The sequence below is a fragment of the Hyperolius riggenbachi genome, chromosome 2 (genome assembly GCF_040937935.1).
Source record: "Hyperolius riggenbachi isolate aHypRig1 chromosome 2, aHypRig1.pri, whole genome shotgun sequence".
NCBI lineage: Eukaryota > Metazoa > Chordata > Amphibia > Anura > Hyperoliidae > Hyperolius > Hyperolius riggenbachi.
The window spans coordinates 144993335-145010110 of record NC_090647.1 but is presented as its reverse complement, the minus strand read 5'-3'; the positions used below and the strand labels follow the sequence as shown (position 1 = coordinate 145010110).

The following is a 16776-nucleotide window of genomic DNA, read 5'->3' as shown; positions in this document are numbered from 1 at the left end:
TTGAATTACTCAGAAGTGGTATACTCTAGTCCGTGTGCTACTTGTTTGTTTTTCTGTTGCTGGAAGCTAATTACCTGGATGCCTTGTGAAGTTTAAAGAGTTCATTAGAGGTCCTCTGGAGTACGGGCGTGCTGGAGGGACTGGTAGAAGTGACTGAGCTGTCACTGTGTAACGTCACGCTGCCCTGCACTCTGCCCGTGCGTTCTGTGTGAGGAGCAAGGATAATCTCTCCTCCCTGGTGTGACGATAGCTGCTGCTGCTGGCTAGACGGACTTGTGAGGGGCGGGGAGCACACGTTTCCTCTTTGTTATTACTGGCTGGTGGGAGGCACCAAGGAGTAAACACGCTGACTGGCTGATTGAAGAGAAGGCTGGAAAGAGAGTCTTCAGCAACCCGGGACCTATCCGCATGCATGTAATAAAACGGCGGAATCGGGTCTCTGGTGTACGGATGCCTGGCTAATTATGTCACACGGGTGGCTGAATTTTACCTGGGCGGCTGCCAATCTTACCCGGGCGGCGCGCCCAGCTAATATGCTCTGGGGAGAACACTGTAGAATCGTAATCGAATCGTATAAAGAATCGTATCGTGTAGATGGGGCTTAAAACCTTGGACTGCTCGGAACTTTCCTTGCAAGTGCTTTGCAGTCTTGATAAGCATGAAACATCTTGATGGCTTGATGGACATACTGGCATCACATCATCACTGCTGAGCTGATGGTTCTCTCTGATGTAGCAGGATTGTGCATAATCCAAATGTAGTGATTGTACAATGTCACATTTTCATTACATCCTCAAAAGGAGGCCAAAGCAACGGTCAATGGATACGTTTTTAGTCGCACAAAAAGAAAACTATTGGGATGAGGTAACAGCAATCTTTCTGTTAGTATTCGTGTAAGTCCTCCTACAAAATAACCCTCATCCTCTCCACCAGACACAATTTATTTTTAAAGGTAAGGTGTAGGTAAATTTAACTCTATGTATTTATAATTTATACAGTTCGTTGGATTTTTCTCAAAGGTTTTTGGATTTTGGAACAAATCATCTGAGTTTCCTTGAATTCTAATGGGGAAAATTGCTTTGCTATACCAGTGCTTTGTATTACCAGCATGCTTCTTGAACAAATTATGCTTGTAAACAAAGGCTCCACTGTATATACATTTGATCTCCATCACCTTTCATCAGAAATCTGATCAATTGATCTCACCAAAAACCCACACAATTTAGGCGCTTCTCTTATGGGGAGGATTGTTTGATGTGTTTGCTCATCTTAGGAGCACCCAGGTGCTCAGTTTACTTTAAAACAAAAATAACAGATCAGGAGTGAGATCAGTTTTATTATTCAAATGTGATGGGAATTGTCTGTACTGTATATAAAATATTTACCACTCCCCAAGTGAGCCACTGGTAACCCTTGTTTGCCTTTCAGAACCTCCTCAGATTTAGATGTTTTCTAAGTTATTAAATGCTTATGAATTCTGATGCACTGGTTTTCAGCACACTGGAATGTAATGGTTGACTTTCGGGAGCTGTTGTTAATTTAACCCTTTTGTTCACCTTCAGACGGGCACCCTCGCTTAGGGACAAGTTAGTAAGGTCAGATTTGGGTCCTTCAGTTGACAATGTAGGCACGAGAAGGAGGGGAACTTTCCCCTGTAGGGATTCTGTCCAGTGCGGAAATGTTTTGGGTGGTGACTCTGTCCGGCACCCGCTGAGTGGAAGAAATTTCCCACTGAAAGGTTTTTTTGACAGCAACTTTAGATTTGTAGTATATTGTATAAAGTGCCCATGTGGGCTATTTTATGTGGGCCAAACCACTCAGAGGGTGAAAGATAGGATCTCTGCCCACAAATCCGCGATTAGAAAAAAAGAATGGAACAGGCAGTTTCTGCCCATTTCACTGAAAGGTCACATGGGGTGGCTTCATTACATTTTCAAGTATTACAGCAGATTCATAGACCAAGGAGAGGTGGGGATCATTTAAAATTACTCCTCAAGGCTGAAGCATGGTGGATCAGACAGTTGGGGACTTTACATCCCCGGGGTCTAAACCGGGGATATGACCTGTTACCTGTAATCTGACTTTATTGATTAATGTAAAGGTTGATCGCCACATTGCAGCCCATTCTATATTTTTTCACTATTTATTTTTGTCATTTTGTTTTTAATTAACCCCTTTATCCCTCTTTTTATAAAGTGTTTTCATTAAAAATTCTTTTTAATTTTTAGGATGATAGGATGGGAGTACTCCACATCTGGTGAACAATACCTGGATCTTCTATTCTGCTTTGCTTTCCCTCTCAACCTAAATGTGGCGGTATTTATGGATGTCCGGTATTTTTAGGACCCATGTGTCTATTGGTATTGATGAGTTTATGGCAAAGCAGAGTTGTATTTTTGCGGTGCATTCTCCTATGTGGCCACTAGATGGAATTGAATTTATCCATGCGTACATATGTGTAAGTGATGCGTAAATTTTTACGCATGACGCTCATGCATCTTGCGTGATAATTATGCAACGTTTTTTTTTACGCGTCTAATGCGACCGTTTTTACGCATGAATATGACGTTTTGGATTGTGATTGGTGGACATGGCGTTTTACACACTCCCAGTTAACGGTTTTTCAAATTTGCCTATCCAGGTATGTGATTGGATGTTTTGGAGTTTGCTTCCAGTTCCCCATCAGGTCCACCTCTGTAGCGATTGGCTATAGCTTAGGGGGAAGGGGTATAAATAGGGTTTAGGCAGGCAATAGTGACATGCTTTCACTTTACAAAGAGCGGTTTATCGGTTTGAAACGGCGACAGTCCGTTGTGACTAGAATTAGGCTGCAATGGAGGGCGTAACCTATTCTGGAGCAAGTCCTCATGCCATTGTATGCAGCTAAGAGCTATACTTACTACCAAGAGCTATAGTTACTTTCTGGGAGTCCGGATGTCATGGCTATTTTTATTCATTCTTTTTTGTGAATAAATATTCTGCTTTTTAAGAATTGGCAAGTGCTGATCATCTTTACCTTTTTGCTTGCATCAAATCTGTTTTAGCCACACAGGCTAGACCTGGCACAGCTGATGAAGCAAGACAGGTGTGCTGTCCCAGAAGTACAAAACGTTAATTTTACCCATGAGATCAAGAAAAGTGACTTCTAAAATGGTATTTCACAAATACATTGTAACTAATTTCAGAACGCCATGCAGATTTACTTCAAATTCTTTAAGGCTTCTTTCCCACCTAGACGTTGCGTTTTAGGGGATGTTATAGGTCGCATAACGTGCCCCTAACGCAATGCCTGGTGGTGGTGGTGGACGAGGACGCTATGCATGCGGAGACCGTGTGATCCGCATCACATGGTCCCGCCGGCCAATCGCTGCACTGAGCGGCCGCTCCAGGAAGTAAACACTGCACGTCACTGAGTGCAGTGAATATTAATTAGCCATGTGGCTGGCCGCGGAGGAGGAGGGGAGGGGAGACCTCCTCCTCCAACAATACTGAGCATGTGCAAACAGTCTAACGCAGCTTAGCCGCGTATAACGCACAGCATGCAGCACTTTATTTAAACCTGCTGCGTTACAATGTAACGCAATGTGGGCACTGTGAACAGCCCATTGATTTTTCATTACTGTGCGGTGAGCTGCGTTACAGGCTGCACTAACGTGCGCCTGTAACGTCTTACTGTGAAAGCAGCCTAAAGGCATAGTTACAAGTAAAGTTATCCCATTTACAAAAAGAAAAGCAAAAAATACATTGAAAACTGTTTTTGTTTTTTGTTTCTAGGCTCCTCATTGTGAACACGCCTTTTGCAATGCCTGTATCACACAGTGGTTCTCACAGCAACAGACCTGTCCCGTGGATCGCAGTGTTGTAACCGTAGCCCATCTCCGTCCAGTTCCCCGCATCATGCGGAATATGCTCTCCAAGTTGCAGATTACATGTGATAACGCAGTTTTTGGCTGTACCACCATTGTGCGACTTGACAACCTCATGTCTCACCTAAACGACTGTGAACATAATCCAAAGCGACCCGTAACATGTGAGCAGGGATGTGGGTAAGTTCTGCTTTGTCTGAGCGTTGTACCGTGTTAGCCATTAGTAAAAGCAAGAACTTTTGAATCAGGATGAAACCATTTATTGGCCAACTTGGAGGTAAATATAAAATCTGTTACCTACCGTACATTAATTTGCATTGGAGAATGGCTATAAGGTTTTGTGTACTGTATATACTTTAAGAAAAAAAAACAAATACTTAGCAGTTAAAGCAATGTTTTGAATCAGGATGATTCCATTTATTGGTTAACTTACAAGTAAATAAAATTCAACGTCATTGGACTTGGGGGAACTAAAGTCCGACGAAGGCTTACTAGCCGAAAGCTTACTTTTCAAACGCTCCAAAGTAACTTTTCACTTTTTTAAAATCTATTTTTATCACCTTGCTATTTTGCTAATGCACATCTGTGTAATATGATGCATACATTTACATATAACAGTTGTACAGTATGTAGTAAACCCTGGGTACTTTTTATAGCCCATCACTCAAGTTATGAACAGGAAGAGGTTTGACTATTAATAATAGAAATCTGCACTTCTTCAAACTCATTACATTACTTATCCGGCAAATGAGCATTACTTGCCCTGGAAAGGGGAATTCCAGCCAAAACTTGGTCTACATTGCTGAAGTTCCACCCACTTCTTGTTATGACAGCTGATTTAACTAAACCGATTATTTTTTTTTAAATATTTACTTTTATTTATTTTTTGCCTAAATTACCACATTGACCATTTTAGTCCCAAGATCTGTTTAACTAGCTTAGGACCACTTCACGCCGATGGGCGTGACCGCAGCGGCAGCCCCAGGACCGCCTAACGCTGATCGGTCGTAAAAGTCCTGGGGCTGGCTTTTGCAGGAGATTGCGCGCATCTCCGCTTGGTAGGCGGAGCTCCGCCTTCAGTCTCCAAGCGGCAATCGCCGCTCGGAGACTGTTTGGCGGCGATTGCCGTAGACTGTGCAGCGCTGTACTAGGGACAGCCACATGACACGGCTGTCCCCTCTAGAAGCAGGGAAGTGATCGGCTGGTGGAGGGAGGGGGAATACATAAATAACAAAAAAATTAAATATTCATAAATATGCGGGGGTGATCTGACCCCACCAACAGAGAGCTCTGTTGGTGGAGAGAAAAGGGGGGGGGGATCACTTGTGTTCTGAGTTGAGCGGCCCTGCAGCGAGCCCTTAAAGCTGCAGTTGCCATTTTTGCGAAAAATGGCCTAGTCTTTGGGGGGGGGGGAGGGGGGGGTGTAAGGCCTGTGGTCCTGAAGTGGACTGCATCAAATAAAACCTGTAATGCATTGAATATGTGTACTGCCATCTTTGTCCATTAAAAATGTCCAGTTACTAGTTTGTCACAGTCATGTGTTTGGCTTCAGTGCTTTGTGCATGACACACACTAGCAACAAGGATGCAGCCAGCGAAATCTTACTTGAGCTGGGACACCTCATTCGCATGCTTACTGTGGGTCTGGGATTCAGATACTGTTACTGAGAGAGAGTCAGTCATAGTATTTTTTAGAAAAGGGACTAAAATCTATATCCCTATGACTATATAGGTTTTTATTTGAGGAAATCTGAAGGAAAAAGAATGAATACTACCTTATTTATTCTCTTAAAAATATAATTTGTCTGATTGTAGTACTTTGGCTTTAGCTTTCTAGTCTTGCACTTGGAGCATGCATGCTTTTATTAAAGTCACAGTAGGTCATAAAAACTTAGCTATATACTTGTACCAGATACCAATTCAGATCCACCAGGATGGATCTTCAGATCTGCAGATGATTGTCAGATATGCAGATGAATGTCTGTTAAACAAGGTGTGTATGAGGATCTGCAGATATCCGACTATGAATGCATTTTGCAAGAACGGATCTTTTTCAGGAACTGATCTTTTGCAGATACTGATCTGTTGCATATGTGTAGCATCTTTGTGTGCAGCATCTTGCAAAGATATTTATCTGATGGGGAGTTTAGCTCAATAGAATAGACTGTGTAGAGTATGGCTCTCATACTACATGGAATGGGGTAAAACTGTTCTCTGATCTTGCCTTTTCCAAAGACTTTTTTTTTTTTTTTTAATCTCAAGTGTGTATGTAGCCGAAGTCTTTGACTAACATACAATATGTATTTAATTGTCTATCAGCCTAGAAATGCCCAAAGATGAACTACCAAACCACAACTGTATAAAGCACCTCCGCTCTGTAGTTCAGCAGCAGCAGACTCGTATTGGCGAGCTGGAGAAGGCCTCTGCAGAGAACAAACATCAGCTGTCTGAACAGGTATTGCACACTCCTTTTATTCTGTAAGATTTGAAATGAGACCTTTTTGTAAAAGCTTTTTAAGTTCTTTTAAAGAAAATGTAAAGTGAAGAACTTTAACCAGTATAACTTCCCTTGGGCTGCTCCTAGTCTCCTGTAGTTCTCTTGCTCCTCCGTCATCATTCTGCGCTGCACTCCTCAGTCACTGTACCCCTCCAGAAGCTTCATATGCAGTTCCAAGCCATTCACCTCCTTGATCACAATTCCATGGCCAGGAGCAGCCTGCACAATTCGTAAAAATTGCTACTGAGCCAAATGTTTCCGTCTACAGGAGTACAATCGAGTCAGCCGGCTTTCCAAGTGGTACAGCGGCTCAAGTAAGCAGTGCAGAATGATGGGGAGGGACCAAAACATGGACAAAAGATTCCGTGTGTGTGTGTGTATGTGTATATGTGTGTGTATATATATATATATATATATATATATATATATATATATATATATATATATATATATATATATATATATATATATATATATATATATATATATTGCTTGTTTACAACTGTGGCCTCTTCTTGGTGTATGGAAGTAAGAAAAAACAGTGGAATGGTGGACCTGCAAGTTTACAGTAGGCCACAGGGATCATAAGTGCTTCCAAAACTGTTATGAACACCTCAAACTGTTTAATTATAAAGGGGAATCTTCACTTTAAGTATACTTACAAATAAATGTGCAAATGGGTACTTGCCTTGGTAGGGGAAAGCCTCTGGGGTAAGCACCTTGCATGCTTCAGAGCACAATCCAAAAAGCATAAAAAGGTGGCAACCAGAGCTGTACTCATAGGAATACATACAGACCCCAGTCACAGTTGAACATATGAGACATGACTGCTGCATTTGGAGTCCGCCCCTAATTGCTTTGCATTCAGTAGGCTGGTGGCTGCCTGAAACGAAGCGTGTTATAGGGCCCTGACACACCGGAGAGCGTTTTGCGGGTCATTTACTGTTTTTTTGTTTTTTTTTTTGTTTGTTTGTTTTTGTTTTTTAAATGCCTCCATTGACCAATTAAAATCACGATCATTGCAATTGTGTCACGATTTTACTGGAATTTTAATGTAAGTTAATGGAGGCTTTTTAAAAAAACAAAAACGACCCGCAAAACTATCTTCAGTATGTCAATGCTCATACTTATTACATTTCAATAAAGACTAATATACATTGAGCTTAATATAGATCTAGCTTACATTCTTTGTGTTGCTGCAGTTATGATGATTTGCTTATTATGGTTATGTATAAATGGGAACATGAAGTTCATAGTACTATATGTGGGCTTCCTTTCTAACAGAAACGAGACATCCAGCTATTAAAGGCATATATGAGAGCAATCCGTAGTGCCAACCCTAATCTACAGAATCTGGAGGAGACTATAGAGTACAATGAAATCCTTGAGTAAGTATGGTAATTTTGACGTTTGCATTTTATGTAAAAAAAACGAACTTACAGCTATGATATGCTAGTAGAAGGCGACAAAAAACACAGGGACACCAGGAGCCCAATATCGTGTATTATCGTCAATCAAGATGGTCAATATATAAATGATAGGTAATATACTCACAAGTGTGGGTTGCCAAAATAGAGCAACCACCTTTAGTGCATGTGGAGAAGGACCGTCTCCACTCGGCCTTTATTGGTCGCTGCTCCTAGAAAAACGCGTCCTACGGAAATGTAGAGGCGCAGCCCCTGGCAGAATTGCTAGGGTCACGAGTAGTAGATTACAAGGGAAGGAGGCGCCCAAGGGATGTATGTGAGTCCTCAATTACTAGGTAGTATATATGACAATTTGATCGGGTAAGTAGAGAATACTCTTACCTGTAGTAAAGGTCTTCTACCTTTACTACAGGTAAGAGTATTCTCTACTTACCCGATCAAATTGTCATATATACTACCTTGTAATTGAGGACTCGCATACATCCCTTGGGCGCCTCCTTCCCTTGTAATCTATTACAGCTATGATGTACTTGTTACAGGAACACCAAAGATGTAAGTGTATACATTAACCACTTCACTACCCTGGGGTTTTACCCCTTAAAAACCAGAGCAGTTTTCTACATTTCACACTCCTCCCATTCATTAGCCAGTAACTTTATCACTACTTATCACACATAAATGATCTATAACTTTGTTTTTTTTCGCCACCAGTTAGGCTTTCTTTGGGTGGTACTTTTTGCTAAGAATTATTTAATTTTGTATGAATTTTAAAGGTAAGGGGGAAAAATGAAAAAATTATTTCTCAGTTTTCAGCCATTATAGTTTAAAAATAAGTGCCACTGTAGATTAAACCCGTTACCCACACATTTTATTTGCCAATTTTTCCTGTTTGTTTAAAGTATGATCTTAGTACAATGCATGGCGACAATATAATATTTGGAAATAAAGGTGCTTTTTATCCATTTTGTGTCTTTGGATCTTTCTTCAATTGATGTGGGACTTTTTAATCCTCCACACCCCCTAGTTAGCCAGATGTGCTCCTTTATATCCCCCTCCCCCATAGTTGGCCAGATGTGCCTCTGCACCCCTCCCCAGCCCGACATGTGCCTCTGTAACCCCCCTACCCCACCTCCAGTAAGCCAGCGTGCCTGTTAATCCCCCCCCCCCTTGCAGAGTTGGGCGCAGTGAAGCATTACTAGTAACAATCGCTCACCTGACCTTGTTCCACCGGCGATCGCGATCTTCTCCCTGCACTACCACGGTCTGCCTCACTATGCTGAAGAGATCGGGTCCTGGCTTGATGACGTCATCAAGCCGGGACCCGATTCATTCAGCATAGTGAGGCTGACAGCGGGACTGCAGAGAGAGGATCACGATCACCGCAGGAACAAAGTCAGGTAAAGATTGTTACATTGTAATCCTCCATGCTGCCCGATCGCAGCATGGAGGGGGGTTATTACAGGAGACCGGGGGATCTGAGCCCCGGGAAGGGATGCCAGTATAGTGTAGTTAGGGGGGAGTGGGGCTAATGAGCCCAGGTGCATGCTAGCACGCGCACTGTGCTCATTAAATGAAAGCAACTTATATTCACACCGGGTGGCTTTCAGGAGCCACTTGCAACTACGTGAATATACTGTATGCAGGATGAAACTGGTTAAACCAACGCTTAATATTTAATGTTAAACATTGAATGGTAAAATGTTTTTATTCCTTAAAGAACCTACAAATAATAAATTACATTTATTAAATGCATTCAAATAGCACAAAGGAATGAGCGTAGATCTCGCATAAAGAACAGTAAATCTCTTGGGCACATCACAAGCTAATAGAGGTTGTCTGGTTTGCTTTTTGTTTTTTTTGTGTAAGGGGGGGAAAAGGTAAGACAGTAGGCCGCATAGTGATGGCATTACAAATGTGTCAATCAAATCGTTCAGTAATCCATAGTCACACCAACTGTTTTTGGACAACTCTGGATCCCCTTTTGTCAAGTTGATAACACAGAATCTGGATGGTATACAGCCCCAAATCTACTTGTGTTCATGTAATTTCTAGCTCATTAATGCCAGCTTCAGATTGTACTCTAATCCCTGAGTAAAGTTGCACACATGGTAATGGAATGTGCAGAAGAAAGGCCAACACAGACTATGCAGACTATTGTTTTTAGTGGCAATACATTAGCAGATATGTTTCATGTAGGTGTGTGGCAATGGGACAATGAATGGAGACTAAATGTAGTAGTGATTAGGAGTTCCTGTAGACCAGGCCTGGGCAAAGGTTACGCAGCCTGGGCTGCATTCATAAAATATTTTCCCTGCAGAGTTGCAAGTGGGCGATAAGCGAAGGTTAACACTCACCTGATCACTGCTGCCAGTGTCACGTCTCTATGGCAACAGGGCGTCACATGACACGCCATCGGGAATTGCCAGCGTATTACACCCATGCCCAGCACTGCCATAGACCCACAATGCTACTTGTAAAAATACCCAGTGTAGAGGTTCTGGTAAATTATCTCTCTTGCATGATTGCTGATATAAGAACAACATTTCATGTGTTGGAGATGTGAATACAAAGTGGGGATCTGTTCCACATTTTATGGGGTGGTTCACTTATAAATATCCTTTGGGGATTTCCACCCGCAGCGGGAGATTTGAGCAGGGGGAGCTGGTGCTGGAATGGGAAGGCTCTCCTTAGGCAAGTGTCTGGTGTATTTTTGTTTTATTTGCCTACAGATTCCCTTTACCCTCCCTTGCAGTATGATTATTTCCATATTTAAAAGTCTAAAGGTGCTGCAACATTTTTGCACGCTTGTAGACCTTAAAACCGGGGGGGATACTGCAGAGAAAAATATGCAGCAGCCCTGTGCTTACAATTCCCCCCCCCCCCTTCAGGTGGTGCTGTAACTCTGTAGTGAGATTGCAGTCTGTCGTCATTACGACAAACTGAGATCTCGCCAAAGGGATGCAGAGCCTCAGGACAGAAAGGAGAATGGTTGGTGGCGTCTGGTTCCCAGGGGAAGTGAGTTGAAATGCCCGCTAATCGCTATACTCTGCACAGACCTCCTGGCTGCTACCACGATTCAGGCTCGGGGTTACTAACGGGGGTTAAATACTCCCAGCATGATCAGATTGTTGCATCTGTTCCTCAGTCTGTCCTATTGTTAGCATGTATTAGACCATGTATGACCACTATAATAACTGAAAATTATTTGAGGCTCAGGAGATTTACTTATATTGTAATTTTTTTTCTCTATCACAGATGGGTAAACTCTTTACAACCTGCTCGTGTGACACGCTGGGGAGGAATGATCTCTACACCAGATGCCGTGTTACAGGCTGTCATCAAACGATCACTAGTAGAAAGTGGCTGTCCAGCATCTATAGTGAATGAGCTAATAGAGAATGCCCATGAACGCAACTGGCCGCAGGGCCTGGCTACACTCGAGACGAGACAGATGAATCGGAGATACTATGAGAATTATGTGGCTAAGCGGATTCCTGGGAAGCAGGCTGTAGTTGTAATGGCCTGTGAGAACCAACACATGGGAGAGGACATGGTGCTGGAGCCAGGCCTGGTTATGATCTTTGCTCACGGTGTTGAGGAAATATAAATGCACACAGACAAAACAATGTACACTCCTTTTTGCTTCTCCATGTGCTTCATCCTTCTACAAGGCCAGGTGCTGTACCTGAGCTAACATTTAAAACCTAGTCTCCAGACCCCACTCTTGCCGCTGGTGCCTACTAGTTGAGTGATGGGTGATGACTTGCCATTGTTGATTTTTGTGAAAAATAACACTGTCTAGCTTTTAGTGTCCCCATATTGCACGAAGGCCAAGCTACCAGCACAGAGAAACTCATCCCAAGGTCATGTTCATTTCCTTCCCTTTGCTTCGTTTTTGCTGGATTTGCAATTATTGGCCCATCAGAGGGAATACAAACTTCAACAAGCTGGCGAAAACTAGAGAAGACGGTTTCAACAACGAGACACTACAAAGAAGGGGCATTGCGAGAGAATTAAGGGCATTTGTAAGTCAGGGGTGCCAAGGCACACTCAAATTCACTGGTATCTACGACTTGAACCTGGACTCGTGCAGAGCCACCATGACGTGGATCTGGCAGGGATATTTTGTGCAAGGCTAGAAGAAAAAGTAGATATTTTTTTAATCCCTCTTATTTAGCACTAACGTGAAATGTTGATTTATGTTTTGATGTGGCTGTTATCCCCATAAACTAGACATATGCAGCAGATAATGCAGCCATCACACTCCAGTCCAAATATTTTGTTTTATGAAGTACCTGTGCTTCACGGCATACTTCCATACATGATGTATTCAGTCTTCATTGAATGAATGTGGGGTAGTGTAGAAGCTTTGGAGGTCTGTTGAAATATGTTGTGAGCTTCACGTTTGTTCCATACATTTTCTTTTTGTTCTATGCCAGGGATCATGCATTTGTTTGAGCAGCATGGAAACCAATTTAACCCCCCCCCCCCCCCCCCCCCCCATCCATCCTTTATTTTGTGATATATCTGTGCATCAAACAAGTGTTTTTCTTTCCTATGACATTCTATATGGGGCTTATGTGCAGGATTCATACGATACAAAACCCTCCTCATGAATATATTTTTTTTCTAAACCTTTATTTTCATTGTGTTTTTTTGTTTGTGTGTTTTTTCTTGTTAAACCTGGGGCATATTCTGTATGTGGCAAAAGAACTTCAGAGTTGCTTTGTGAAAAATGGAGAAATATCAGTATTTTGTATCTTTTTTTTTTTTTTTTTTTTTTTTTTCCCCCTCACCCATATTACAATTGACAACACTAGAGCTGAACAGGGAAGTTTAGGAATTGTTCTGGATTTTTGCATGTAAAGCCTCTTGAGCAAGATGTTTCCACCTTACTGGTGCTTCTTTTTTTTCTTGCATTGACAAAACTTGAAGATCTTATAGGACGCTGCTTCTTTGTGTTCTACAGCCGCCTGTCCTTGTTTATTTGCTCATTGATCTTGCAAAAAGCTTTATATGTGGTTTTTGTTTTCATGTTTAATGTGTGTTTGCTCCAGTATTTTTTGTATTTTTTTTCCCCCTTTGATCTCTGTATGTACGGTTATGTTGTCCATTTTAAAATACATAAAACATAAAGTATGTTTTCCTGTGTGTTACCTCAATTTACCATTTTATAGCTCATCCTCATCCTAAAGCAATGCATCATATATAATGTACAATGGGTAAGAAATTATTCTCGTGTGATGTTTGCTGAATCTCCCTCGCTTCCACAGATTTTCCAATTATGCGTACTTTGTGCCAAGATGGTTCATATAAAATGCCCACAGTATTATACGCTGCGGCATTACCACATGCTGGTTCATGCCAGTTTCCTTGCAGAAAGCAAAGGCCTAATTTTCATGCAGACATCAAACGCCTGGTAGAGGATCTGTTTTCTTAATCCTTTTAGGGAGCGTTCTTTTGAAGGCTGCCAAACATTGGAGATTAGTAACAATATTTATTCAGATAGTGGGTAGCATTTATATTTATTAAGACTTCAGTGAGAAGCAGTTGTGTATATAAAAATTCTTGTGTGTGCATTATGCTGCTATTTGTACAGTGCGGAAGATAATCGATTTATACACCAGTACTGGAAATATACACAAAGCAATAGGTAATCGTGCATGGGTTCTTCTTACCTACGGCAGTGACATCAGTAATGAATAATCTTGTGAAGCCATAACTTTAGCGGGTGGAACAAACATTCCAGCTAAAAATTTAAACAAAATAACCATTTACAGATTTTTCTTTTTTTGTCAAATAGCCACTGCCTGCCTTGAGGCTATAAATGTCTCCCTATACTTCTTGGAACAGAGTGTTACTTTTTGCAGTCCTAACTCATACCATAGCCAGCAGAACTATATTTTGAAAGCCATGAACACCTGTTATAGATGGGGATATTGCAAATATTTGTCAGTCTCCCCTGCTCCCCTTATTCTGCCATTACGGCACTTACTCCCAGCGCACCTCGTAAAGCTACACGCAGACTTAAAGACAACTGTAGCGAGAGGGATATGGAGGCTGCTATATATACTTCCTTTTAAGCAATACCAGTTACCTGGCTATCCTGCTGATTCCCCTGCCTCTCTAATACTTTATTAGCCATAGACCCTGAACAAGCATATGTAGATCAGGTGTTTCTGACATTGTCAGATCTAACAAGAACAGCTGCATTCTTGTTTCTGGTGTTGTTCAGACACTACTGCATCCAAATAGATCAGCAGGACGGCCAGGCAACTGGTATTGTTTGAAAGGAAATCTAGTATGCTTCATTTACCTCTCGCCTCAGGTTCCATTTGGAGGGAGCGTTTAGCAGGTGTGCAGGTAATAATTTTAAGATTATAGTGGACTTGAAGTACAAACTGAAAGTTGTGGAGGTGGTTTTGTTTTTTGCTATTGCGGCACAGTTTATTTTTTACTTTTTTAGGTTTACTTGGAGGGAAGTGTTACTCCCTAGCTTAAGGGGCCCATACACAGGTTGATTTCAGCCATCGATAAAGTTGCATTGGATCTAATGCTGGGAATACATGAGATTTTTCAGTTGATTTACTGTCCAATCTTATTTCTGATTGCTTTTCCGATTGATTCTTATCTTTTCTTAGTGAATGCTAAGTGGGCGATAAGCGACATGTCCGATTGGGATTCAATTTGATTTGCCATTGTTTTGCAATTGTGAATCGAATCCCGATCGGACATGTGGGATTTAATCGGATCGTAAATAGAATCGTAATCGAATCGCACTAAGAATCTTATCGTGTAGATGGGGCTTAAAGGTGGCCATACACTCGTTAGTTTAGCAGCAGATAGATCAATAGATAGATCTCTGATCTATGTGATGTGTTTAGGAACATTTTTTACTAGGAACAGATTTCCAATAGATTTCAGTGTGAAATCTATTGAAAATCGAACTGATGGCATTTGTTTGCCATCAGATTTCCATTAGGTCCAATGCAAAATGATAAACCATCTCAACAGATCCACCTAGATTTTCCATCATGTCAGATTGATTGTAATCGATCGAAATCGTCCACAAATCGATTTTGCGATCGATCGATAATTGGCTGTATGGTGTATATATTAGACATTTCCCTGTACCAAGCTGTTTTCTATGAACAGTACTGTGAATCCCATCCTGAACATGGATGCCTGTATGCAGTGCTGGAAGGCTACTATTTTGAAAGTACAAGTTTATGGTCTGTGACTTAATTGTCTCACTTTCCTTCATACTGTACAGACTGTAAATTGTCAGAATACACGGTTGCTTTTGTTTGATTCTTGATCTACACTGTGTGACTGGAGGCAGCTTTGAGGGAGCAGATTAGAAGATGGTTAAAACTGTCAATTGGCATGGCAAGCATTATCATATTGCCATGTACATTAAAACCAGGTGTGAATATTACACAGTTGGTAGACACGAGTACCCAGGCCAAAACTGCTTTTGATCTACACTTTGTACGAATATGGTTAAAGTAGGAAACTCTTGTAAAATAAGGTAAGAACACTAATTTGTTCATTATTATTCTGAAGGACCAGTTTAAACTATATATGAAAAAAACAACTTCATGCTTGCCTAAAAGGAGGCTTGAATAATGTAGGTAACTTCAAAAGGAAGGTGAATGCTTATCACGTGCTTTACCCAGCTACTAAAACTTATGGCTCATTTTATTATAGTGCTCTCTGCACTCCTCCCTCATGCCAACTGGTCTAGCTAGAATGGCTAAGCTGAACAGCGTGGGGCTCCTCCAACTGAACAAATCCTTACCCTCTCCCAAAAAGCCCCTTTGTCTATCAACGGGACCTTATCACCACCACATAATCAGGCAGGTGGGGATAACTACCCCTGATGTAGCGGTTGGTCGTGGGGGTGACTTATGGTGGAATGTGGTAGCCCCTTTTTAATAATATGGTAACCTGCAGGTGTCCATTTCAGGTTAATTGTTCTAAATAAAGGGTCATAAATTACCCCTTAGGCCTTCTTCACATCTGCTGCGATGAAAAACTTGTGAAAGTGCGTGGTAAAAAAAAAACCGCATGCGTGTTTCTGTGCGCTGCGCTTCTTTAAAGCATGTTTTGCTTATTGTAGCAGTTGTCTATAAAACTTTGTTTTTCTATGTACCGTAAATGTATTTTTTCTCCAATTAGGGGTAAAAAATGCATGCGCTTCTATGCGCTTGTACACGCTTCTATGTGCTAAAAAAGCGCACCCATTCACTTGCATTGATGTGCGCTTTACAGCTCAACGCACAGAAATGCATGCAACACTACGTTTTTGTAACGCTGCTCAGCGCAGCGCATAGATGTGAACCAGCTACATTTAGTTACATGGGAAAATACCTTGCTGATCGCACAGGGCAGTGCGCTATGAAAAGCGCACAGAAACGGCCCTGATGTGAACGAGGCCTAACACATATTTACGTGGGAAGAAAGAGACATCTGGGGCCTCTATTATTAAAGATGGTTTCCGTGTGTGTGTGTGTGTGTGTGTGTGTGTGTGTGTGTGTGTGTGTGTGTGTGTGTATAAAAGGTGGGGCAAAAAAGTATTGCATGTTAAAGTCCTCCTGTAATCCTGGAGTTTAGGGATAGTCAATTAAATGTAAATCCGAGTTGATGCAGGATTTTGTAAGCAAATTTATGCTGAAGATGGGCCAATCAAGTCTTGCCAAGGTTTCATTTGATTGTTCTTTTTTAAGTCCCTTCGGGTCTGTACACACGCCGGACTGGAGGCAACGACTAGTCCGTCGTTGCCTCCCGCTGGGTGGGCGTTCCAACGACAGTCCGGCGTGTGTACGCACTGTCGGCTGACTGATACGGCTGTTTCTGAGCGATCCGCCGGGCGGATCGCTCAGAAACAGCCGTATCAGTCTGCCGACAGTGCGTACACGCGCCGGACTGTCGTTGGAACGCCTACCCAGCGGGAGGCAACGATGTACCCGTCGTTGCCTCCAGTC

The 16776-nt window shown here is 41.9% G+C and overlaps 1 protein-coding gene across 3 annotated transcripts in view; it reads left to right on the top strand.

Annotated features, from left to right (window-relative positions):
* The window catches only part of RNF41 (ring finger protein 41), a 46965-nt gene extending 35550 nt beyond the window's left edge, over nucleotides 1-11415 (top strand). For all 3 annotated transcript variants that reach the window (XM_068267633.1, XM_068267632.1, XM_068267635.1), the window contains exons 3-6: nucleotides 3775-4046; nucleotides 6185-6320; nucleotides 7647-7750; nucleotides 11045-11415. In XM_068267633.1, coding sequence (XP_068123734.1) covers nucleotides 3775-4046; nucleotides 6185-6320; nucleotides 7647-7750; nucleotides 11045-11396 — 864 coding nt within the window. In that variant the 3' untranslated portion in view covers nucleotides 11397-11415. The remainder of the gene's footprint in view (nucleotides 1-3774; nucleotides 4047-6184; nucleotides 6321-7646; nucleotides 7751-11044) is intronic.
* The last annotated feature ends 5361 nt before the right edge of the window (nucleotides 11416-16776 follow it).